At 39.3% G+C, this 27,550-nt stretch overlaps 1 protein-coding gene across 1 annotated transcript; it reads left to right on the forward strand.

The window, feature by feature from the left end:
• Nucleotides 1-4,451: 4,451 nt before the first annotated feature.
• LOC117405482 (protein FAM124A-like) lies at nt 4,452-22,756 on the forward strand. The gene is made up of 4 exons (XM_034008575.3): nt 4,452-4,672; nt 10,312-10,343; nt 15,832-16,571; nt 19,640-22,756. Exons 1-4 carry the CDS (start codon nt 4,617-4,619, stop codon nt 20,474-20,476), a joined length of 1,665 nt encoding a protein of 554 aa, XP_033864466.3. The 5' UTR covers nt 4,452-4,616; the 3' UTR covers nt 20,477-22,756.
• Nucleotides 22,757-27,550: the final 4,794 nt, after the last annotated feature.

Consider the following 27,550-nt stretch of genomic DNA (forward strand, 5'->3'; position numbering starts at 1 on the left):
GTATCCTGGGGGGCGTTCAGGATTCCTTTTGTTTTTATGACTGTGCACATCTTTACCTCTGTGTGTATATATTATTATTATTATTATTTATTTCTTAGCAGACGCCCTTATCCAGGGCGACTTACAATCGTAAGCAAATACATTTCAAGTGTTACAATACAAGTAATACAATAAGAGCAAGAAATACAATAACTTTTGTTCAAGCAAAGTACAAGTGTGACAAACCACAATTCAATAATACAGCAGATAATAGTGATAGTTACATCAGGATATGATTAAATAGTGATAGTTACATCAGGATGTGATTAAATACAAAGTACTACAGGTTAAACACTTGGCAGATTACAGTATTCTGAAGTACAGGATTAAATGCAGTAAAATAGGGGGCAGATAAGAGCAAAATAAAGCACATTTACATGAAGGGTGATAGTGTCCCAGGATACAAACAGAGGAGTTCTACAGGTGCTCTTTGAAGAGGTGAGTCTTGAGGAGGCGCCGGAATGTGGTCAGGGACTGGACAGTCCTGACATCTGTAGGAAGGTCATTCCACCACTGCGGAGCAAGGGTGGAGGAGGAGCGGGCTCTGGAGGCAGGGGAGCGTAGCGGAGGTAGAGCTAGTCTTCTAGTGCAGGCGGAGCGGAGAGGTCGAGTGGGGGTGTAGGGAGAGATGAGGGTCTGGAGGTAGCTGGGTGCAGTCTGGTCAAGGCATCTGTAGGCTAGTACAAGAGTCTTGAACTGGATGTGAGCGGTGATCGGGAGCCAGTGGAGCGAGCGGAGTACACCGCGGGCAGCAGAGTTCTGGATGATATATATATATATATATATATTAAAGCAAATCTTACTGCTTACACCTTCTGGCATGTCAAAGTCATCCATGTCATCCAATGGAAAACTGCTCCTCTGCTCCAAAAGACGCGCCCATTTTACTAATAATCGTAGGTGAGGAAAATCCCACTTGAAATGTATATTACTGAGTATATACTAACATGCCTGTCTGTTTGAAGCTGTGATACAGTTTTTAATATTTAGTGAAAGTGGCATGTTGGATTTATCTTTTACTTTAAGAGCGTATTAATAAGAAAGGGTGCCCTGTCCCTCTGGTTGGTGCATTACCCAGAGTTCCAGACGACATTAACGTTAGGTCTGATAAGTATGAGCTCACCTGGACTCATTGGCGACTCATGGCTTGCAAAACTGGTGGGGCACAGCCCCCCCCCCCCCACCCCACCCCCCCCCCAAAAAAAAAAACGTGCTCAAACCCGATGCCCGATTTTAACCATTTTAATGTAAACATTAAGCTAGCTTTCTAGCATTACCAGATATTTCATCACAAACAGTTCTACGCTAGATTGTCACAATCAAGAGCTGCAAACAACACTTTACAGGCAAGAGTCTCTTATTGACAGACATCTACACCTGCACTAACCTGAGCGTTTGAAATGGAAGTATCGTCACACTCTTGTGCTGTTCGTAACATTCTGAACTACAGAAGAGTCAGGTTCGGTTTCTGTTGATGTCTCTGGAGTTGGAGGTTTAGCTTTTTTGTTGTAGAAAAACTCCAAACGTAGCTGTCTTTTTGCCATTTTAACAGGGCTCAAATTCACTCCGTTTTAGCACATATTTTCGCTGACTGAAAAAGTGAGTCTCACACGAGAACAAATATAACGGTGAAGGGTCTTAGACACTCTTTGTTATGTTATTATGTTTTGAAAGTTTGAAATAAACTGCGCATTTTTAAATAATAAACCCTGGCAACAGTGGCGTAGCCAGGATTTTTTTTCGGGAGAGGGTGGCAATGGTAACTTTTTTAAGGTGAATAGTCACAGTGGTGAAATTGGCAACCTGATTTCTTATTAGTGCATTGACGTTTTATTTTCGAAAAATAAAGAACTTTTTTTTTTTTAACAGAAGATCCAATAACCAAATACACTGTTGTGCAAAATAGTTAAAAAGAGAGATTCAGTTCAGAACACTTCCGTTTAAAAACAAAAAAGGAAATACGAAGCAAAGGACTTGAACTTTTAACATGCGCATCAGATTTAAATTTCACATTATGATAATAAATAACTATATATAATTTCATTCGTACTTATGGTTGTTCATTTCACATTTGGTGTTCAAAGCAAAGCAAACCATTTGATTTAATTTCACAAATCCTGACTAATGTAATTACTCTTTGACTGACGCAGGACTGCCGATGGTACCTAATCTTCTGGAGGTTCGGGGGAGGAGGGACTTGTGCACACAGTTGCATTAACTACATTGTATAATTACAGCGCCTTTAAAAACAAAAAAAAAATGTACAAACAGCTGATCCAACAAAAAACTTGGGTTGATTGACAGCAAATCCAACCACTCATTTTTTTTGGTATCACACTTCACTGACATTCGCTAGTTGAGCTGACGGACACGCTGTAGCCTAAACAAATAATCAGAATGAAAACAAGTAGGTAACCGAACTAAGGAATTGAAACAGTTTTGCCGGTTTTCTCTCAGCAGCGTCCAGAACTGTTTTCATTCTGATTTATTTCTTTAGTTATTCAATTAATAACAGGTTGTACATTTACCACCCCGTCTCCAAGACCTGGATGGACTTGGTTACCGTCCCTTGATGAAGCTGGCTGCACAATCCGTGAAAAATGATAATCTTATTAGTAGGCTGGCTGCTGGAGAGGTCAGCTGGCAATAAGATATGTCATGAGGCGAGTGCATTCTATGTAAATACATAGGCTACTCATTACATAGTAGATGTCCTCTACCACATCTATGTGTGTAGTAGCTAGGCTACATAGCATATACAGTAATCATAGCCTATATGTTTCATGCATCTGTGTTTGGGGTTGAGCAAGTACAGCTTGCTTATGTATTCTCATTGGTTGATAGCAACGCGGTAAATAAAAAGTTCTTTCCGTGAGCGAAAAGAAAAATCAGCGCCGCCCATGCCACGTCCGCCCCGCTATAATAGGAAGCGAAAAATATAACAATATTGCAATTTCTTACACATGTTTCAGTGTGAACGATCCTAACACAGTGGCTAAGCCACTGCCTGGCAGAAATCTGGGGGGGCACGTGATCAGGCGTGCCCCCCCTATGCGTCGCCACTGCCTGGACTCGAGAGGGGTATAGACCCAAACATAAACCCTCTAATCGCAGGAATAGTGTCAGTTTGTTTAGTCAAGTGTATGCAACTCTAGTGCTCTACTGTGTTCGCCTTAATAAACGCGACACTTCGGGAAATCATCACACTTTCACTACCACACTGCAAGGAGATGGGTCATCAGCTCTCTGAGGAAACCAAGTGCTGCAGTGAGTGTTGTTGGTGGCCCATAGGGGGCACTCTTCCTTCACAGCCAGAGTTTACACCAACCCTAACTATAACGTTGTTACTGTTATTAAGCAGTAGTAATAATCTGAAGCAGTGGTATTTGAAAATAACAGAAGCCCGTTTTTACTTAAGTGAAGCAAGCTACAATATTTTTTTTCATTAAAAACGTGTCGTTGTTCTTTATTGAAATTAATGTTCAGCTTTCATAATGAATCTTGTTGTTTACAAATCAAACCAAGTAGTGTAAGAATGTCCTTGTATCGCTTAAGACGTTTTCCAAATCAAGTAAGCTTATGTGTGTATAAAAAACGACAATAGAGTATTAGTGTATCATTCGCAGGCAACAGACAAATAAGGACGTGATTGTAGAGCCATCTGCTGGTGAACGGGAGGCACTGCAGTTGTGGTCCTGTATACAGAACAGGCAGTAATGGACAGCACGCGCCCACCTATATATTCATGCACTACATCAGTGTTGGGTCGGTGTAGACATTTTAAAGTGTGGCTTGTTAGTTTTTTTTTTTCTTTTACAACTCTACCCCAAAAAGTTAATTTGTCTTAGCAATTGAGAAATCATTATAACTACAAGACTTTTTTTTTTTCCAATTGTATTTACTTAGATGACATATTAAGCTAAATAATCTAAGCAATCACATTTTATTGCAAATCCAAATGTTCTATTTATGATACTGTTGGACAATTCTTGCACTCTTTAACCTCAAGGTAGGGCCTAGTTTCTCCATCGTTCTACTTTGAAACTACTGTTACTTTAAAATATAATCTCTGTACAGTATACTTGACAAATGTAAACATTGGTAAACCTTTTGAATTGTCACATTATAAAATAGCCTAAATACCACGCAGTTTAATAATCTTAAAATTATTCAGCAGTGCGAATACCTTTTTAAATTGGGGTTTAAACTATAAAATTGAGCAGTACATCTACCAACCGCGAGTATTACTAGAATTTCGTAGTCCTGTTTATTCAAGGTCAATGTTGTGTGTGTGTGTGTGTGTGTGTGTGTGTGTGTGTGTGTGTGTGTGTCTGTCTGTCTGTCTGTCTGTACGCGGGGTGCGTGTGTGTCTTGGAGAGAAAGCGTCGACGCCTCTTGCAGATGACGCATAACTAAGTGAAGGCAAGCCTGTTGCACGGGCAGGGCTGCTGAGAATAGCGATGAGTATACAACCCGGACTGCTTTGGGGCGGCGGGCACAAAAAAGACACTGTTGTTTATGGGAAAGCGTTTGTTAGTTGTACAGCATGCGCGTAAGACCTGTTTTAATCGTCTGAAATGGAAAATAACCTAACCGAAGATGAGTGTGTGGATTCGGGAGCCGAAACAGCAGGGTGAGTTGTAGATTTTACAGAACACGTCGTTCCCTCAAATTATACATGGATTAACTAAAATAAACTACAATTACTTATTGTAATGTCTGTTAACTGGAATTATATTTGCAAATAATGTGTGATGATTTAAAATGATTACATTGCGCGTTATTATTGTGGTAGTGTCAGAAAGTACAATAGCATATTGCTGGGTTCCTTTGTGACCGTTAACCTCTGGGGAAGTGAGAAGTGCCTGTGGTGAAAACCGCAATGCCCACACCTTCACCTCCCGTATATTGTCGTGCTGTGACATCGCAAGAGTTTCACAGTGACACGCTTAGTTTTGCGCCAATAAGGTTGGCAGACTGCGTTTTCAAGTGTTCTGCGCACAACGCTAAACAATAACACAACAGATACAGTAATCTTGACATCCTGAGAGCTTGAGAGTGGAACCAGGAGCAATCTGGTCGAATCTGATTGGTGTAGAAGGTACATCTACAGCTGGAAAGCACTGTCAAATCAAGTAATACGTAACACCAGCCCGGTGTTTGAACAGTGTACAAGTGTGCTAGTGAGTTATTAAAATGCCATTCTTTACAACGGATTAGTGTCATTTATATATGTAACGACTGTGAGATTATTGAATGATTCTAAATAATGTGGTTTAATTTGAACTAAAATATGAATTGACAGTAATAAAGAACTGGACACTAGCAGAGCACATTTATTCTTGTTTAGGAAAATATAGATTATTATTATTATTATTATTATTATTATTATTATTATTATTATTATTATTATTATTATTATTATTATTTCCCTTGAAAACTATACTATGTCTCTTCTGCAGAAGTTATTAAGCAGAGGTCTAGGGGCTAATGATGCTAGTAATGTGTAGTACAGTAAATATTGTGTTATTGGCTAGTCTACTGTGATGTGATCATGTGCCATGGGGGTGTAGTTTTAGTATTAATGTTTGGTGAAATATAATCCCAGCTTGAAATCATTTAGTTCCTGGAAGCAAGACATAGCTGTTTTGTCCTTAGCTTTTACTGGTGGAGCATTTCTTAAGAGTATTTGAAGTTGAAATATGCAGATAAACACTTTCTGAGTGGATACAGTATCACTCTTCCTACAGTAGGTTATCATTAGGTTAGATTAGTGTCAAAGCACCGTTTGCTCCTTTCAGTGTTTTACATTCATCTGCATAATTTTTCATATACAAAGGCAACAAAATCAGATGAGTGTTTGTATGTTAATTGCATATGCATAACAATGTATGTAGAGATACTAAGGCCTACTTTAATCATAAATTAACATTGTAAAGGGTTTAGTCAAATATACTATATTTGTCATATATCATTCTTTGATTAGGAAGGTTTTCAGAGGAAACAAATAGAATACAAAAAAAATCTCCTACCTACCCTTAGAAATGTAAATCGAATTGCAACAAACCAACATATTTATTGTAACAAGATCCATTTCAGTGTGTGGGTTGAGTACTCTAAAACACAGGAGGAAAGCAAACTGATACACTGGTTCGACTTGAAAATGTTATAGAATAGAGTGAAAAAAATGTCAGTGCTAATAAGCACCTTAAGTCAGAGACAGTGTTAATAATCCAGTCAGAAGACAGGCTTCTCTCAGCCTTCTCTGAGCTGATTGCTTTGGTATGAGAACATTTTATAATTATGTTTATTTATGAAATAATGTTACTATCTTAACGAGCAGTGCTTCTTGTGACTGTTTCTTTTGTTTGCGTGGGAATTTAAAAGCAAGTCCGTGTTAATTGTCGTAATTTATCTGGAGTTAATTTGCACTTGAGAAAAGAGGGTTTTAATTAACGAAAGACTATAACTCTCCTTGAAACAGAAATGTAACAGACCGCGGCTGTGACGCCGATGATACAGACAGAGAGTGTACAGGACCAGAATTAATTTCTTACAAACTACCTAGATAATTCAAGATTTGTAGTTATGAAAATATTTTAGCCTTTTCTATACTTGTGGTTATGAATGAGATTTATTCACTTGTTTTAACCATTTGTAAACTTATGGAACGTTTGTTGTATTGCTAAAATGATATACCGTATTTGCACCCAGTGTGATTTTACTACCAAGAAATGATCAGTGCAATCTGGATGCGTACATTATATGACAGCTGACCTCTACTGTAGATTTTATTTGAATTATACAAATAAAAACCTAATTGTAAATAATGAAATATTGGTATAGAAAAAAGCATATTAGATATTACAGTAAAGTTTCCTTAGGTGATTGCAGATTTGCAATATGTCCTTGGCTTTAACTGTGTCTAATCCACACAAGAACGAAGAACAGGCATACAAGGATGCACAGATCCACTAGGAATGTGATCGAGATCACTGACGTGGATTTTGGTTAAACGTGTTTCGTAATGTTGTAAGACTCCACCCACAGTTTATGTATAATGTAAATTGTAAGTGAGTAGTGGGGTTACATTTCTTTGTTTTGTTATCTTTTAATCCATGCGTCCGATTTCTACCCACATACATGTACATTGTGAATGACAAAATGCACAATTTTAAATGAAGTTTACAAATTATACACAAAATAGATATTCCCATTATTTTTTATTTCCATTTGGTTGCTGCTCGCTGGTAGGAATTCTGCTTCCATACATTTTTTTTCATTTCGTTAACATGCATTTTCGAGTAATGTTCTTGTTTCTGTCTTCATATTACAGTATGTTGTATTTCTGTATTGTTGTAATATTTTTTTTTTTGATCTGTATTGTCTCCCGCATTTCCCTCTTCCCAAGGGGTGGGGAAAAAAAAGGAAAATTAATAAAAATAATTGTTCACAAAAAAAGCATGCATTTTGGTTAACGAGTTCCCCGTATCTAGTCAATGAGTCAGGAAGTGATGTACGTGACCTGCGACAATTAAGCTTTTAAACGAGAAATGCGTTCATTAACCTCATCGACTCAATTTCAAAGCATTAACAAACTGATTTAATTAACACATTTAGTTTGAAAATCACTTGCTATTGAAGCTCTCGTTACTATACCGCGAGTTCGATACAATAACACTGTTTTATTTAAAATCCTGCCCCTTGTATATTACCCTGTACTGTGTATATTACCATGTACTGTGTATTAGAAGAGAAAAAGAAATGTAATTCGATATGGTTTTAAGAACTTGTTAACTTATTGTATGGAAAGGAAACAAGTAAATTAAATGTTTTGTGTTTCATAATGCTAAGTTAAATAAAGCTTTTTAATTTTTACGTTTTAAACAAACTACAACTGAAATCCATTTACAGGTTTTGTTTACAACAATTTTACACTGTGAGATTCCAGCACATTCGATTGCAACAGTACAATGGTTTATACATAGTTTATACAGTAAGGCATGTTAATAATTGGAGGGCCTATTGGTTTCTGGAAACAAAATATCCATATTTGTCAGGATCAGTGTCAATTTCCTATTATTATGAGATGTGACAGGCTAGCTGTAGAAAATAAAATAAAATAAAATGTACAGTGACAAAGAGCCACAAGCTATAAAAAGTGCTTAATTTAGCATTTCACTGATATGTTTATAGTAATTACTATTACAAGTGAATCACACACAATATTAAATGCAGCTGACCTTTATTTTTTCCAGTACATACTTAATATTGATATCCAAACAAATACATTCTCAGAATATATAAAAGCATGGTTTTGTTTTTGTTTCTTATTTGGGTGAGTAGCTAACTACCGTTTATTTTCTTATTAGAAAAAATAACGACAACAACAATGACAATAATAAAGCTTCCTTCGCTTTAGCACGACACACAGGCAGGATCTGTACTCAGTGTGACTTTTGGCATTCTTTACTTTTTAATATTTTCTTGAAATGTGGCTTGTACTCCATTGTGTTTGAATGCAACAGTTCATGTAAGTGCGCATGAGTCAGAACAGATCTGTACTTGGATTTGACATGTTTGAGAGTAGAAAAAACAGACTCAAACGTAGGTTGAGCCAAACATTGAAATAAGTCGGAGGGCAGCATGCCTTATGTTTGGGTATGTTTTCCTTTGATACAGCGCTCCAAAAGTGAAGCGTTCCCTCTTCTAGAATAGACTTCAATCTGTCATCTTCCCAAAGTTCAATGATTTCCGTTTGAGAAGCTGCTTCATCAGTGACTAACAGGGACTTCAAACAGTCTGCTTCAGCACTGAAAGGGTCAACCAGAAATCTAATCTGAGGTCTTCAACTGAAGATCTTGAAATCATCCAACAAGAGCTTGAAGCAGGGCTGAGTAGCGATGTATACTCTGTCTTGAGCTTGAAGCAGGGCTGAGTAGCGATGTATACTCTGTCTTGAGCTTGAAGCAGGGCTGAGTAGTGATGTATACTCTGTCTTGAGCTTGAAGCAGGGCTGAGTAAGCGATGTATACTCTGTCTTGAGCTTGAAGCAGGGCTGAGTAAGCGATGTATACTCTGTCTTGAGCTTGAAGCAGGGCTGAGTAGTGATGTATACTCTGTCTTGAGCTTGAAGCAGGGCTGAGTAGTGATGTATACTCTGTCTTGAGCTTGAAGCAGGGCTGAGTAAGCGATGTATACTCTGTCTTGAGCTTGAAGCAGGGCTGAGTAGCGATGTATACTCTGTCTTGAGCTTGAAGCAGGGCTGAGTAAGCGATGTATACTCTGTCTTGAGCTTGAAGCAGGGCTGAGTAAGCGATGTATACTCTGTCTTGAGCTTGAAGCAGGGCTGAGTAAGCGATGTATACTCTGTCTTGAGCTTGAAGCAGGGCTGAGTAGCGATGTATACTCTGTCTTGAGCTTGAAGCAGGGCTGAGTAAGCGATGTATACTCTGTCTTGAGCTTGAAGCAGGGCTGAGTAAGCGATGTATACTCTGTCTTGAGCTTGAAGCAGGGCTGAGTAGCGATGTATACTCTGTCGAGCTTGAAGCAGGGCTGAGTAGTGATGTATACTCTGTCTTGAGCTTGAAGCAGGGCTGAGTAAGCGATGTATACTCTGTCTTGAGCTTGAAGCAGGGCTGAGTAGCGATGTATACTCTGTCTTGAGCTTGAAGCAGGGCTGAGTAAGCGATGTATACTCTGTCTTGAGCTTGAAGCAGGGCTGAGTAAGCGATGTATACTCTGTCTTGAGCTTGAAGCAGGGCTGAGTAGCGATGTATACTCTGTCTTGAGCTTGAAGCAGGGCTGAGTAGCGTCTGTTTATTCATTTGCTTTTTGAAGGTCTTAACTTTTAAAGACCGAAGTTCAGAATCAATGTGGGCATGGTTTGTAGTGAAATGATTTTGCAGATTTGAAGATTTGAACTGCGACATACAGGCCTGGCAAATAAGGCACATAGGCTATTACTTTGGAGCATCTCAGATATTTGTTTTTTTGCGTGCTAATGAGGAATTGGCAAATTGGCAAATTGGCGTAGGCCTAGATTTGATGTAGATTTTCACTTGCTCTAATTTGTTCTCAGAACGTATCTAGAGGCTGGTGCAGTACCAAGGTTAGTCATCCAAGATGTGTTCTTTGTATGGTGGTGTATACGTGTGTTCTATGTGTGCTTTTTTATTGAACTCGTTTACACAAAAGATTTAAACATCATGGTATTATAGATTTACAGCCTTATTGATTTCATTTTTAATCTTGTGTTGTTTTTCATTGCAGGTCTGACTTCAGCCCCATGTCTTCCACTTGTAGTAAGTATAGTTACTGTATACAGTATTTAAATTTCATGTCTAACCCTAACCTTTTCCCTCTCTGTCTGTAACATCCTGTCATTCATTTGCTGGTAATTTAACAAAACTACTAGAATTCCACACATCGTTTCTTGTTCTTTTATTATTTATCTCTCTTATTACAGCACATGCCTTTTCAATGTATTTTTACGCTACAAATAGCTTCCCAAACATGAATTAGAACTATGCAAAGCTACATTTAGAAACACAGGGGATGGGTTTGCCTCTAACGGTTCTTTCCGCAGTTGAACTATGATAAAACCCACACTGCCCAGCACACATGTGCTCAGTGACCTTGCTGCAGCAGGCTCCTAAGTAGATCACAATGTAGAGATTATTTCCAATATTACACCATTAATCTCTGCTCTGGGAAATGGAATTAGCCTAACTAACTGGTGTAAAGTAGTGTCTTTTCCTTTCCTGCTGGAGAGAATTAGTGGAAGTGCCCGTCTGTACGTTATACAGTTTTACACACATTTAGAGATTCGTTTATCCATTTGTGATGGATGTTAAACACAGGTAGAGAATTATATACAATATGCACAGTATACCCGGGTAATAATGTTCTGTGGTGATTTGGGTAGGTACTGTACAAGAGGTGTGCATTACACAATTGATGTAACGTAAGGAAGATCAGTCATGCATGCTGTGTGCTTTATACTCACTATGTTAACTGTTACATACAAATATCTTCTACGGGTACAGCAGATTATGTGAAAGGAAGGTTATAATGATCTGTTTATTCGGTGCTTGAACAATAGTGAATAGTTAGTGGGCAGTGTGGTGCATTTGCACATAATTTGATGCTGCCCACAGAAGCACAGGAGGTAAGTGATTGTTTACAATATATATTGCAGCTGGGGCCACTTAGGCATGTAAAATATCTTTACATATTTAGCTCTATCATGTTTCTTGCCAGAGAATGTTTTTAATGGTAGGTACCATGAAAGACTAAGTAGACAAATATTTTATCATTTTATCACAGAAAAAAAAGAAAAAAAACCTTATCCACGGATCCTAGTTTACATTTTCAGAATACACCAGTATAAGCGCCCCTTATAAAAGTTTACCACGGTATTTCTGCAGTTTTGCCATGCTTTTCTCATGGTTATACTAGGCATTTACTGTACCCTAGTTTACCATGTTTATTAATATGCTTTACAATGCTTACCTGTGCTTTACCATGCTTTCACTGTGCTTTAGTACACTTTGCTATGCTTTTACTATGGGAAGCCTTTATAAAGGATTTTCCATTTGTTAAGACCAACCCCTCATTTTGTAATTAGTGCAAACCACTTTCATTTGTTATTAATCTGTTCATAATGTACACAAGTCTTAAAAACTTCATACATATGTACAAGTCTGCAATAAAACCCTAGATTATTGTATTACCTACGTGTACTAACAGTAACAGTTTTTTTTTTTAAAAGATCATCTGAGAAACCTGCTTTGAAAGAAAAGGAAAATCCTCATAGTGCATATTTGCCATGATAAATGCATAAAGAGCGCCTTTCTATATGCACCACTTCCAGTCCCCTGAGCAGTCGTCATAAGTAGGTTTTTACTGCTTCCTTGGCAAGGCCTCACTAGTGGTAAAAGAAATATCTACACAAACACATTTCTGTATTTATTTCACTGCCTGCCTTGCCCTTGATCCAGACAGCTGCCCCTTTATGTTGTGAGGGACCTCTGCTTGTTTAGCATAGCAGTATAGTTCTGTCATCCAGAGTTGTTGACCTTTGCCCCTTAGGTAGCTCAGCTGTCATTCTTATCAGTGTCTGTGTGGTTGTGCTTATTTGGAAAAAGGAGGTTGATCCAAATAAATACAGACACATATCTGGAGCTATCTGTGGTGCCTGTCTTTTTTCAAATGGGCAAAGGCGTGTTTTCATAACATGCACCCTGGGAAATGTGCTGACAGTCCAATGTATTGACTGGTACATCCATCCTGTCTGCAGAACACAATTCATAGCCGATACATTGTTTATCTGGTAGGAAGGAGAACAGAAATGGGCCTTTCCCAGACAAGCCGGGCACTTGAACTGGATAAAAAAAAAAAGCATACTAGGAAAAAAATAATTACTGGTATATAAATAACACACACACACACACAAAAAAAAGTGAGATTTTTTTTTAAATACAGAGAAACCTTGTCCTTCATTGCCCTTAATTGTGAGGTGGTCTTTATATATTATACTTAATGCCATAAGAGGGAGTCAGTTACAAATTGCTGAAACTACAGGTGCAAAAATGAGTTACTGTGTAAAAAAGGCTTTATAAACATGTGCATTGAATTCATTCTGCATTTCTTAGGATCTGCACACGCTACTGTACTAGTTAAATGAATGAAGGGGTACTTGCCAGTTATAACTAACAGATGTGTCTGTTTAATTTGAGTAATGTAATGTGTAATGTATTAAAAACATGTGCTTTGGCAAGTGGTAGAATGCTAGCTTACTGTATTCACAAAAAATAAGGAAATCTTACTTTATACAAAAGGTCCTACAGTATGTCTCTCCATATCAGATTTATCATGTTTTTTTTTTATAAAGCCCATCCAGAGAAGAATATGAGTTCTATTTCAGCGGTTCAATTTGTGTAATAATTTCAGTCTGTCTGGCAATCTGGGCAATGCCTGTCTCTGAATTTGATCTCACCGCATAGTCTGTCAGCAGCATTGTTAAAGAGAGGGGTCAGAAAGACTGGTCGCAATCTGTAACACACCTGTCAAAATTCATTTCTGCGTTGTACTTTTTGGCTGTCCCATTAAAAATGTATTTTCATTCTTTTGATGTTTCAGAAAGTTATTATTCCTGTATTTTTGCTCCATATAGTAAAGGGAGCTTAGCCACTAACATACTACACTATACAAGACCTTCATAGCTATATAAATAGGTACATGTACACTAGGGATCACTAGAAACCTGCTGTCAAGCTGCTTATTTTAACAAAACCTGATTAATTAAAATACTAATACAGAACCAGAATCAGCCAACAGTTCACCATTTTATATATAGTAATGCATCTATAATTTTCCCAACATTTAATGTAATTGAATTGGGTTCTCCAGTCCAACCTACTACAGACTACAATAAAAATAGCTCTTATAGAATTTTTGTATATGAGATGTGAGCCTTCAGTGTTTGTGTTACTGAACTTGCCTACTGTTACATCATACAACCAGTAGCTGTTTCAAAGACAGGATCAGACATTTGATACAGATTAACAGTTTACTAATACTTCACTGACGCTAGTAATCCTCCCTGTCCGATTCTTATCCAGTCCTATCTTTTTAAGATTTGAAACACATTTTTTAAATCAGTGATTTTGTTTAATTATTTACCCTGCCTGTTTCATACTTATCAACAGGTAACTTTGATGACTGTCTGCTGTTAAGCAGCCGTATGCTACTGTCATTTCAAAGGGGAAACCTCCTGTCACCCTAGTGTGAAGTGAAATAGTGAGGAGGATGTGTTCAACCTGGAATCACCCGGGGTTGGTCTCTGAGGCGTATGAAGCACTGCATGCACTGTAAACATCTAGAAACTGTGCATCATATATTGCCTGTATATTTACAGACTTTGAACATTTGTTCTACCTGACATCTCGCGTCATGTTAAGTCTGCAGGGTGCAATACACGAGACAGAGGGAAGGAGGTTAGGTTCAGGCAGCCCTGTACAAAGGTTAGGGGGGTTGCCAAGCTTGGTTCAGGGCCTGTGAGTTGCACTGTTCCCCCTGGAGCTTAGCTGTTAGCTCCTTCCTGCTCAACAAAAGAAGATTTTCTCCTCTGTGTACGTAACTTCAGAAGCTAATGAGGGTGTTGTGCTGTGCTCTGGTGGTCCTTAGAGGCAGCTTGTTTTCACTTTGGAGTCCTTGTGGCACACTCAAGGACAACTATAGAATCCTAATGCACAAGCTCTCCAGGCTCCAGGGCCTTCTGAGTAGACAAGCCTACCTCAGTTGTCTTTGTTTTTCTGACTAACATGTCTGAACAGGGATTCTGGATTCAACATTTATATTGTGCTTTCATTTGGAAGTGATATAATGTACTCATTATGAGGGACAACAACAACAGCAATGTTCTGTAAAACCACTGGACTAATAAAGGAATGATCACCCTAATTGAGTGTGTGGGTGGATTGGTGAGAGGGCAGTCAGAGCCATTTGAGAAATTAACATTGCTGTTTTTTGTATGTTGCGTTGCTCTTTACCCTGGATAGTTGAAGGATGTCTCTTGTTGGCTGAGCTGAGAATCAATCACAGCCCATATGTAATAGATATACACTTCATCATGTGACTAACATTTTTAATATAAAACACTGTTTAGAATGGCCTTGAAATCCGGATTTAATGGCTCCTCAACTATATGTTAAACACTACTTGCTAAATTGCATACCTTTGCTCAGGCCCCATTTTTTCTGATATCCACCAACACGTGTCTCTTGTAAAAAATGTGATTTTAATCTTTTAAAATAAAATGTAATTTAATTGTCACTGTTGTTGAATGAAGTGTCCCTAATAAACCATACATGACATTGATTATCAGTTTTACCTGCATTTAACTTGATACACTTTTCATGGAAGTCAAACTGGTCTGTAGAGAGGGACTTAATATTCAATATCCAACAAGCCTCCCCCTATCACAGTGTAGGTTTAGGAGCAGCACAGGGACTGTCACTTGAAAGTCAGAGCAATACCAATCACCCAGGCATGTCTGTGAGCCAAAGCAGGAGTAAAGGCATTGAGGACGCACTTGAACAAGAAATAGTAACAGACCAAACCGCTGGCTTGCTCTCTGAACACCACTGTTTCTTTTCACATATGGCCAGACACTTGCAATTAATTTTAACAGAGCCAAATACTCAGAGCTCTCAATCTGTAATAAGCAGCTGGTCTGGGCTTTTAGACAGATTTTAGACTGCAATAGCCGTCCTTCACAAGTCTTATTATCCGTTCACACGTGCCAGCAGGAGCCAATACTACTCTCCTATCTTCACTCCCTATGCTACAATGCAAAGTATATAAAAACAGAAGAGGCAGCGCACTCTGTGTCTCCCAGCCAATTCAAAGCATCAGTCTTGGAGTTCAAAGCATGCACTGTTTGGCAGAGACAGTTGTTTGGCTTGTGCACTTGTGATAACCGCAAAGCCATAGCTCATCCATGTCCCCCTCCACCAACTTACAGTAGCTGTATCTTGCCTTGACACAGTGTTGCAACAAAAAAAAAGCAGTACAAGAACGTATCATCAACTGGAGTGTAATGTTTTCTTGTATTGTATACAATATACTGCAATACTAGTACACAGTTTATAATCTTTTTGTGGGCTTCTGATACATTCATTGCACAAAATGCCTACTGAAATGAATATCAAGAGCTCATCAGCAATTTAAAAATCATACATACATGTACTTAAACTTCGATTAACATCTGGTTAATTTTTCTCCAAGGTGAATTGTCCATGGGCGATGTGCAGGACCCATTTCTGGTTAGCGTCCATATCATCACTGACCCGGGGAACGGCAGGACCCTCCAGAAAGCCATTGATAAAGTGCTGGCCTGGATCCGCCCGGACCTGCAGCTTTTCCGTGTCTCTGAGCGAGGCTGCTGGAAGAAGCCAGAAAGGTGCAGGACTGGAATCGTGTTCCAGCCCTCACTGGCCATCATCCTGTTCTTGCAGGAGGAGTACGGAGAGGAGCAGTTCCAGCAGCTCCACCAGTCCCTCCGACGCCCGCCTTGGCAGTACCACCACACGGAGAGAGTGAACGGCCGCATGTTGCCCTACATGCCCTGCAACCAGGACTTCTTCACCCTGTCCAACAGCACCCCACTGTGGGCCATCCGTCAGGTGCACTATGGCAAGGAGATTGTGCGCTTCACTATCTACTGCAGCCACGAGAACTTTGTGGACATGGTGAAGATGTACCAGTTGATCCTCGAGAAGGAGGTGTCCCAGAAAAAGGGGGATTTCTGCTTCTTCATTGTGTACTCCAACATGGACATGCAGATCCAGCTCTCTCTGAAGAGGTTCCCCAAGGACCAGTACCCCACCCCCACCGAGTCTGCAATCATCGAGTTCCGCGTCAAAGAGATCGGCCAGCTGGTCCCCCTGCTCCCCAATCCCTGCACCCCCATTAGCGCTGTCCGCTGGCAGACGGAAGACTATGATGGAAACAAGATTCTTTTACAGGTATAAGCATCATCTGATATTCGGTGGTAACCCTCACAAAAGTTTTGCCAAATTTGCTTAATAAATTTGTCATGCTTTTCCCAAGCTTATGCTGTGCATTTTCTATGCTATATTAAGATTAACAAATGGCAAAGCATTGTCTAAATGATACTTCTTTCCCATGGCTGCCTTTGTTTTACCACGGGAAGTACAATCAGAATGACTGCACACAGTAAATAACCACAGCAGCCTATTGTACTTTGTAGCACCAGCCACACACAAAATCAATTACATCTTACCAGTTACCGTCAACCCCTTCAAATGCTGACTTGCCTGTTTTTGTCACTTTTAGTGCCCTTAGTATTCCCAGCAAGAGACCAGTCTTCAAAATCTCACCCCCTGTATACTGCATCAGGTTTACATGGGTATCGCATATGTTTGTCATGATATCCAGGTATACTTTAAAAGCACCATCAGTTTACTAGAAACAATTAGGTTAATTGATGTTTATGGGTATTTGGCTGGAAGCTAGCCTTGCAAATGCAGTCCTGTTGTTAAAACAAAGCATTTTGAAAGTGCAACGTATCTCTCCCCACTGATACCAGTGCTGGTGGCTGCTTTTTCTCCGCACACAATACCTGGAAATCAGCTTTTCTCTCTGTCTTTTTAGTGTTACTATTAGTTTCCTGTCATGGAGGGCTACATAAAAAAGTCTCTGAAAAGTCTCCATATAGATGTTTCTTCATAGATGTGTGACGTAAGTCACTTTCAGTATGACTAAGTTCCACTGCACTTATTAAATGAAGTATAAAAAAGAATCATATTGTAACTAAAAGAGATGGATTTGGAAATCAATACTGCTTTATGGTTTGCACTGTCAGTAGTTGTTTGGTCTTTAAGTTACAGCAAGGACCTTTCTCTCTTTGTAATTGGATACCTGCTGCTTATAAAACTACATTTGTCAACTACTTCATGGACCCTTACAAAAACACTGGGTAAATCACAATTATATTTAATGCTAATGGGCTATATTTTCAAATAGTTACTCCAGTCTTTAATTAACTCCCTATTTTTTGGAAACACCAATTGACTTTACATAACCAACATCAAAGTCATGTATTTGAAGGACTCTCAACTTGTTTGTTTCTCAGTTTTGTACATTACTGTTGAATCTTTATCTTACAATGAATAAATAAAAGTATACAGTAAACACTTTGAAAATATGGCCCAATATGTTGTGTGTCCCCTATACAGTATTAACTTGCATTAAATGATCACTAAAACGAAGATCATTAGGATTTTGCTCTATGTTTAGTTATGTCACAGGTACATCTCAGTAATACAAGCACTCATTCAAAGAGAGACCTACACTTCATGTACTGGACTATGGCATTGCTGAAGGGTTAGATGGGACTTTGAGACACCATTTTATTTGTATTTTATTTACTACACTTGGGATGATATATTACAGAATTCTTTTTCTGGCTCTTCTGAGCAGGAAGATTACTTTAAGATTTATTTGTACTGGTTTGATTTTCGTGACGAGTTGCTAAATGAGGTTCCTCGCTCGCATTGCTAATGTTGCGTGAATAAATTGCCATTCAGCACACAGATTCTTAGTTAGTCAGGAGACAGCAGTTTGCAGCCCAGCCAGAGCATTCTGTTTCTGGCACAATGAAAGATGTCAGACAGGGCCTAGCAAAGTGGAAATGAGGTAACCAGGAGGAATCCAGGCTACTGTTTCACACAGACAACCATCAGCAAAGTACAGGTAAGCATCCACTGTGATGGTTGCCTTTAATGGTATTAAGACATTTCATTTGGACCCAAGACACATGTCACAGTTTGCAGATAGGCAGGCTTGCTTTATTAACATGCATGCTTATGATGGTGTTTCGCTATTTGTCACCTGTGGCTGAATGGCTGGTTTCACAGACCCTGTACTGAAACATTGCCATGATTAATAAGCAGGCAGCCCTGTCCTGCTTTAAGGACTGCCCTACCCACTGAGGCAGAACAAACCTCTTAAACTGCAGGTCACTGTGCTGAAAAGTGTCTGGCACAACACCCTGAGAAAAGAGGGCTAGTTATGTAAAAAATGTGTGTTTCATTTAACCCAAAAAAGCCAGCCCGTTTTTTATGATGTCATTGCTGCATAACTAAAGAGAACAGCATTTTGTAAATGCATTATTATTAGGAGGCACAGCTACCTTTATGAGACTGTTAACATACCAGACTGCTTGGTGATAAAGTAGAGAGCACAGAAGACAGCAATATATTATATTTTGAAATGTATACTTGAGCATAATTGTACATTGAAGTGGTCATTGCAGTCTTACACCGCCCTCTGGTGGCATCATTATACCTGACCTTCGTGTACTTGGATTTGTCACGGATATGTTTCTCACTCGTTCCAAAGCCAGCCTTTATAAAGGCACATTTCATTATTTTGTTGTTATTCTGAAATTCGCTTAAAAGTATACATTTGTAAAAAATATAGCTGTTAAAAATATAGGCCAGTTTATTTGGTATCTAATATTTCTTCACAGTCTTTTCCATATGCAATTACATGTTGTACACATACAGTCTTGTACACAAATACATGTTGAAGTGATGGAGGGCACCTTTCTGATTTTCACAAACACTCCCAATATGTTTAATACGTTTAAATATTGCAAGTTTAAATGCTTAGGAAATGAAACGGAAACTTCCTTGGAAACATCAGTTGTGTGATTTAGGTTTCCCTTTCTGAAAGTACTGTACCAGTAACAGCTTCTTATTGTGGGGTGTGAGAGTTGCCTGATTTAGGGAGTCCTCTGTGGAGATTTTGATTATTTGATATGACCTTATTCAACTGTATTTTTAACAGTTTTGCGTAGGCTTGCCACAGGCAGTAAGAAGCACTTGTGGGTAAATATTGAGGACCCGGTGAATGAAGAGAGCAACCAAAGAGCTAAGCTATTCTGTCACTTTTTAACTTTGTGTGAGAGGGGGGACTTTCTTATAAAAGTGATGATTTATTGAAATAGTGCAATTAATTTACAATACTGATGAAATAACCCAAAACTTCTCATTTGCTGTTGCTGCAGGTCCGAGGCTCATCCAGAAACTCCCATCGGAGGCCCACTCTTTCTCAGCTCGACCCCCAGCTGGAGTCATCCTACACAGCACCGGCCACAAACACTCACCGTGGCCGGGGGCCTGCTTCCTACCGAAACAAACGCTACCAAAAGCTGCAGCCACCCTCCCACTCCAAACAGCACCACCGGCTCTCCCAGCAGGACTTGTCCAGCTCTTGCCAGGGCGACGACAGCAGCCAGAGGACCAGCAGCACTTCTGAGACCTCCTGGACGGTACAGAGGAGCTGCTCCCTGTACTGCCTGCCAACTGTCAGACACTCCCCATCCCCAGCCCCCTCGCTGCTCTCCAGCAGCTTCTCCAACAGGACTGCAGCCTTCCGCTTCAACATCGACAACCTGGAGGATGCTGAGGAGACAGACGTGGACACTGGGCTGAAGCTTACCAGCTCCGACATGTCTGTGGTCTCTGCCTACACCAGACTGGCTGCTAATTTCCAGTCGTTTTCTTCTCCCGACAAGGTCTACAGACACCCTCCGAGAGCCATACCCCTTCGGACGCGGCCTCTTTCAATGCATAACAACCCTCTCCCTTCCTACTCCGGCCTCTCCTGCAGCTCTCTCCCTTCTCTCTCGGATATCTCCTTCTGCGGCTCCTCTTGCCCCTCGTCTCTCAAACCGCAGCGGCCTCAAAGCGCGTCCAGCCCCTCGCACAGACTGACCCCCCCGGCCCTTAGGCACTCTGGAGACAGCGGACACGGCACAGAGACCGAGAGCATCACCCTCCGACAACAAGTCGGAAGTCACGAACCGCCAGAGGAGGATCCTGAGCAGGAATTCTACATCTAGAATGCTGACCTGCCACTAATGTTGTAAAAAGCTCAGGCTCCACTTTGGTATCCTGTTCCCACCATTGCCAGGATATGTTTTGTTTGGGAGCTACCCTTTTAAACATGAATAATGTTTAAAAACTGCATTGTATAGTTATATTGTACAAAACACTATTGCGAAATGATATTATTGGAGTAATAGAATGTTGTATAGATTATCATAGCATTCTAGTTTTCATATTCTTAAATACTGATTTTTACAGATATTCAAAAACTGTTGTCCTGTTTTGCAGATTATTTTTCCACAAACACCCCCAACACAGGTTATATTTAGTGTCTTTCAAAAATTGGATCAACATGCCTTTTTGCCAAGCCTTTCCTTTGTCTGCCTTTGGTATGAAAGGCTCACACACTGAGGCCTAAGGACCAGTGATTAGGGCAGAGGATCAGAAGGCAGGAGACCTTGGGATCAAACCACAGCTCTGTGACTGTCCCTCCTTAGTCAGGTGTCGCCTGGCCACAAAACTGAGCAAAACTGGACTGAAGACAAGACAAACTGTGAAATGTGCTAGGGTTTAATCACAGGCTGATTATTTGATCTGTACAGCACTAAAAATAAATACATTCCAAGCTGTGCTGCCAGGGCATACTTACTGCAGACTATAGGAATATTTTATACCACCTACAATTTATATTTAATTCCTTAACTGCTTAACCGTTTGTTGGTAAATGTTTGGTGGCTTTGTCTAATCAAGTTGAGAGTGTATTTCTCACTCACTCTTTGCTTCGTCAGGGTCTGTCCGACAAAGACTGCAAGATAAAGGTGTCTGCCAAATAAATAAAGAAAACTGTAATAATAAAGTACGCTCTCAACTTGAGTAGAAGTAGCCACTGAAAACTTACAAACATAAAAGTCTAAATCTAACTAAAAAACAGATGAAAACCTGATATTAACGTACTTAATCTGTTCTTATAGAACCTGTTGTGGTTTAAACATTTAGAATGCTTTGTCATTGACATTCTGAGTGTGAGTGCTACACTCTCAGTGAAATTATAAGTGTAGATGCTGCTAATAGGTTCCAGTGGGCACATGCTTTATAATGACTATACAGCAACAATGTTTCTTTTGAACCAGTTGTGAATTTCTGTGATGTGGTTTCAGAAATCAAACCACCAGTGTGTGCAGCTATAATATCTGCGCCGCTTACAACTGTGGAAACTGGGAGTTAGTAAATGGGAAAGCTCTATACAAATGTAAAGTACCCCTTTAAGGGCTATGGGGGAGACTGCTCACTGCAGACAGAAATAAAGAGGGTGTGGCCCGCACAACGTGCAGGAATCAGCTGATTTATTTCACTTGCAGAAACAAGTCAACACGGTCAGTGTGAAGAGCGTAGGAGAATCACAAGCAGGAAACTCAGAAAGGTCAGCTGGAAAGCTTGTAAAGAAGATTGGGTAATTGGTCTGGACCGTAAATAAACCAATCAATAAATATAAGCAGTACTATGGAGTAGCAGTTTGGGCTTCTGGGGGTACAGTGCACGTTGTTATGCTTTCATGCACAAGGAATAATCCTCCTTATGAATTTAGCTGAGCGAGAGCTAATGGATGAGGAGGATGGAGGAAGACAACACTGACCACAGAGAGAGGCAGGAAGTTTGGGTTTAAATACAGGATCATTTCTATTGTGCGGTTTTATTTTTGTAAGTTAAAGCCCTGGCTTCACTGTTTGCAGGTAGGATTCACGCCTCTAAATCTTACACATCCAATGTTCCACATTGTTTAACATACACACTGTTACACATCCAATGTTCCACATTGTTTAACATACACACTGTTACACATACAATGTTCCACATTGTTTAACATACACACTGTTACACATACAATGTTCCACATTGTTTAACATACACACTGTTACACATACAATGTTCCACATTGTTTAACATACACACTGTTACACATACAATGTTCCACATTGTTTAACATACACACTGTTACACATACAATGTTCCACATTGTGTAACATACACACTGTTACACATACAATGTTCCACATTGTTTAACATACACACTTTGGAGCTTTTAGGGAATGTAAAGCAGCTGACCTTCCTCAAAACCAAATGCGCATGCTTTCTAAATTCCTCTGGTGTCATACATCATACTGCCTCTTACTTTCCGTTGGTGTGTAGAAGTGTGCTTTGTATATTTAAGTTGCATTCGTTTTTCAAATGAACAGTTTCAAGGCATGTAGTTAATCAATTGATAAATAAAGTCAAATTGTGCTGCTGAGCAATAACATTGTTGTATCTGTTACAGTTTTACATAAAGCCCTGCTTTAGAAAACAATGAATCAGAAGAAAGGACAATAAAATGGTTACCTCACAGATTAGTGCCATGATGTATCCCATCATGATATAATTACTTTAAGTGAATTTATGACAGCGTTATGGTTAATGTTGACAGGACTGCATGGTTGCACGAAACAAATGCGTTTCACTTTATAACATTAGCCATCATACATCCTGTACAGGCACTTCAGAAGTACAGTACATGAAATCCAGGAGCTTGTACGACACGTAACACTAATTTCAAAAGGATTTATGCTGGTAAAAAAATAAGGGAGATTTTAATGACTGGAGGATTTTACAAGAAGAAAGGTTGATGGTAAACAGTTCCTAAAACTAATGTTGCTTCCCCAAATCTGGAACGAACAAACTTTTGTTAACTGACTCGTTTGCGCCCCCTTGTGGACAATGAACGTGTTTCAAATAGAAGGTTCTCTTGACTTAATATAACGGTTTAATGTTAACATAATATCAGTGTTTAATGTAGGAATGGGTCATTTGACAGGACATTTTTACAGTTTTTTTTTCTCCTTAAGGTATATTGATCACACACGTTATGTTGATTTTTTTTATTATTTAATTTTATTGGAATGTACAGTACTTCCCATCAGGCATTCATTAAATAAAAAAAATAGTTAATCGAGTTAACTCTCTTTTAGAGATTAATGCATGGCAAGCCACATTGACAGTTTGTGGAATCATTTTTATCAAAAACCTTATTTTTGTAGTATAAAACTTTTTTTGTTACAAAAATGAAAATGTTATTTATGCAAAACAGTTTTTTTTTATAATCAACACATTATTATTAATTTCTCAGCGACTTACACTTGTTAGAAGAAATCACATTATTTTTACATACAATTACCCATTTATACAATCTAGGTAAAGTACCTTGCTCAAGGTTACAGCAGCAGTGTCCCCCACCTGGGATCGAACCCATGACCCTCCGGGCAAGAGTCCAGAGCCCTAACCACTACTCTACACTGCTGCCCAATGCATATTTTATTATTTTCATTTGACTATGTTTCTGATATGAAAAAGTCTATATATATCTCTCTCCTGGATAGCTATTGTAACACCATTAATTGTGTTTCCTTTTTTCCAGCATAGAAGAGCTCGTATCACTAATACAATCAAACCATTTAAATGTCACTTCAAAGGACTGAGCATAATTAACACAGAAGCAGCGCTGATACAACAAATTTGCCTGTTTTGCGTGGAATCAAGAGTAACTCTATACTATACTGTTCATTAATAGAACATATTTTAAAATTTCAATCTGTGCATCTAAAACACTAAGAATTAAAAAAAAAAAAAAAGAAAAACTGTGTCATCTATGCTGCAGTGCGCTACCGTACTTTTTATTCAGAATATTTCAATACTGTACTGCAACATGTAAATTAATTTCTCTATTTCAGTTCTCTACTCAACGTTGCGCCTCTCAACAGCCAACCTCGTTCAGTCAAAGCTGCGGGTTTTAATAGATGTGACCGTCTTCAGATTAGTAATAAATGAATCAATCTGCAGACAGTCACATTCTACTCGAGTTTAACATGGATGGGGAATTTTAACCCCGTCCATGATGTAAAATAAAACAACGTGTTTTTAAACACCAAACCATACATTTTAAATAATAATAATACAACAGAATACAAAATACACACCGGGGCGGGGTGTACCCCGTCACACAGAGCGAGCTTCTATTTTTTACTGGGAAACTGTTCGCCTTTTAACCCAGGCCAGAATTCAAACAAAATGAGTTTCATGTTAAAATGTATTTATCCAGATTGATGTATTTTGCTAATCTAGCAGAAACCATAGATGGCAACGTAAAATTGGTAAGACCAGTTCGTCCTTAGAGTCTGGAACACTATAATGCACTTTCTGTGCTACAGTTATTAGGGCTCCCAATGCCTGCTTGGGGACATTTGAAGGTGTTGCTATACTCAAGAGAGGATGGGGAATAGGTTTAAAACATTGGTTGTTACTCCTGTTTTGTTTTTTTCTCATATGTATATACACTTGAATGAACTAAATCTACCTAGGACCAGACTACAATTTTGTTGCAGGTGTTTCACTGGGTTATTTTATGACTGGCTGTTTATTTTGTGAAATCGCAGTTTGGAGAAGATTTTTTTTTAACAAATCCTTGTTGGTGTAAAGGTAAATGTACTTATGTTTTGGCTTGCAAAATGTATCCTGGATGTATTGTGAAATTGAAGCTTATTCTGTCTCATCATTAAATAGTAACATCTTCACTTGAACAGTGAAGCTTATTTTTTTCAGAAGTTTAACCTTTTGTGTAGCTTTGTATAACTCTCCCACAGCATGGCGACTGTGTTTATATTTTGGCTGCAATCCCGGGATTAGCCTACAGTTTTATTTTCTTCCACTAAAATAAAATTGTTCACAGAGAAAAAAAGCATTCTTGAACAACACATAGGATAAATTGACTCTTTAAAACTTGCTTTGCTGTGACATCGAAAAAATTAACAACTTCACAATGAGATAAAGTGACTGCACTCATTTTACAGTGTTTAAGAACAGCGTACACAGCGTATGTCCTTTTCCAGAGTCAGCAGCCACAAAGAAGTATGTATCTGAAACTTGGGGCTAGCACACAAATGGTAAAGGGTTCTGGTTGCTCCTAGAAGTCTGCTGAAATGAGGAGGGCCTTTAGTAGTGATACTCCCTGCCTTTAGATCAGGAATGCTGGCACAGTTCACATTTTAAATACATTATAAAAACACATCTGTTTGAGCTGGATTGCTCGGCTTTCTTTTTATTTTATTGTAAAGCGCCCTGGGATGCTTCGCATGAAGAGTGCTATATAAAAGTAAATTGTATTGCATGTATTTTAGGTATAATGTGCCATAGAGCTCTGGATCTGGTTCTCTCAGTTAACTAAAGTGGTGAGCCTTTTAGTTTAGGGGCCAGGAATTCAACCTAAATTCAACCCTAGTTTCTAATAAAGGTAAACCAAACACAAAAACGTAGGCTGGGCATTCGCCTTTGCTACTTTACAAGTCCTGACACAACCCAACACAACACAACACAACACAACCCAACACAACCCAACCCAACACAACACAACACAACGCAACACAACACAACACAACGCAACCCAACACAACACAACGCAGCACAACCCAACACAATACAACCCAACACAACACAACCCAACACAACCCAACACAACCCAACCCAACACAACCCAACCCAACACAACACACACAACACAACGCAGCACAACACAACCCAACCCAACACAACACAACCCAACACAACACAACACAATACAACACAACGCAGCACAACACAACCCAACACAACCCAACACAACACAACACAACACAACACAACACAATCCAACACAACCCAACCCAACACAACCCAACACAACCCAACCCAACACAACCCAACCCAACACAACACACGCAACACAACGCAGCACAACACAACACAACACAACACAACACAACACAACCCAACCCAACACAACACAACACAATACAACACAACGCAGCACAACACAACCCAACACAACCCAACCCAACACAACACAATACAACACAACCCAACACAACCCAACACAACACAACCCAACACAACACAACACAACCCAACACAACACAGCAATCAGCACTACCTGGAGAGTGGCCACACCTGTGGTTGCTGGTAGAGACATTAACCCTGTCCCTGCCACATCATCCCTAATCAATTTCTGTTGCCCTTATCTTGCTAGGTTAGCTTATGGTCTATCAGCAGTGGGATGTGCATGTGTACAATATGATGCACCAATTAAACAAAGATACAATACAATTTGTTACTTAGATTATTACTTGAGCACAATGGTGTGTTACTGTTGTCTTGCTTGTAAAAAAAATCCCATTCCTTCTGGAGCCGATTCCAGGTAAAGACATTTTAATTAAGAACTTGTGCAATGGAACGTTCTGCATGACCAACATTTGAGACAGCTTTTAGTACTTTCCTCAGTGTCCTCTCACACTCTGTTTGGAAATGTGTCCTGCTTATTAGAAATGTCAAAAGGGGCACATTCCTTCCAAAGTTTCCTGACGATTACACTTATAAACAGTTTCCAGTCGCATGACGTTTGACAACCCTGAGTTTGGGTTTAAGCTTAAAGCAAAACTATTGTCCTTCAATTTTTAAAGAACTGTTTTTTTGTGTGTTTTTTAATCCCGGAGAGGCTTTCCCTCCTGAAATTATTAGGAAGCCTACACTCTCCAAGCACAGACAGCAGTTTCCCCTTTCTCCTGGGTGTATATCCTGTTTTCTGCGGGCTGTTGCCTATTCACGTCCCAGGCAAACAGCACATGCTCTGGTAGCTAATCCAGATTGTTTTACTCCTGTGTACCTGGCAGCACGCTACTGTGCAACAAGCAAATATCACAACCGTTTGCAGTTAATTAGGATCAGATTAATTCCAGTTGACAGCTTTTGGGTAAATAGGGCACCAGAAGTTAGAAAGGATAAATAAATGCCCTGTTTCATAATTTTAAAAAAGCTACTGGGTTTTCAGCTTGATATACTTTCATAAGGAGCATTGGTAATCCTTTTTTCATAGATTCAAGTCTTCTCCAAGCAGCAGCTTGTGAATATCTGCCACTGAGGTAGAAAATTCCAAGTAATATAGTAGGTTAAATGGGTTTAAATATAAAATGGCCCTTTGACAGATTCATATTTTTTTCATGTTATAATTGCATTGAGTGAATGCCATTTGA

This window comes from Acipenser ruthenus, chromosome 9 (genome assembly GCF_902713425.1).
Source record: "Acipenser ruthenus chromosome 9, fAciRut3.2 maternal haplotype, whole genome shotgun sequence".
Taxonomy (NCBI): domain Eukaryota; kingdom Metazoa; phylum Chordata; class Actinopteri; order Acipenseriformes; family Acipenseridae; genus Acipenser; species Acipenser ruthenus.

Excerpts from the sequence above, each read along its gene's own strand:
- LOC117405482 (XM_034008575.3), top strand. The coding sequence starts at position 4,617 with ATGGAAAATAACCTAACCGAAGATGAGTGTGTGGATTCGGGAGCCGAA. Across the intron at positions 4,673-10,311 it reads TCGGGAGCCGAAACAGCAGG|GTCTGACTTCAGCCCCATGT; the intron begins GTGAGTTGTAGA and ends TTTTCATTGCAG. Across the intron at positions 10,344-15,831 it reads CCCCATGTCTTCCACTTGTA|GTGAATTGTCCATGGGCGAT; the intron begins GTAAGTATAGTT and ends TTTTTCTCCAAG.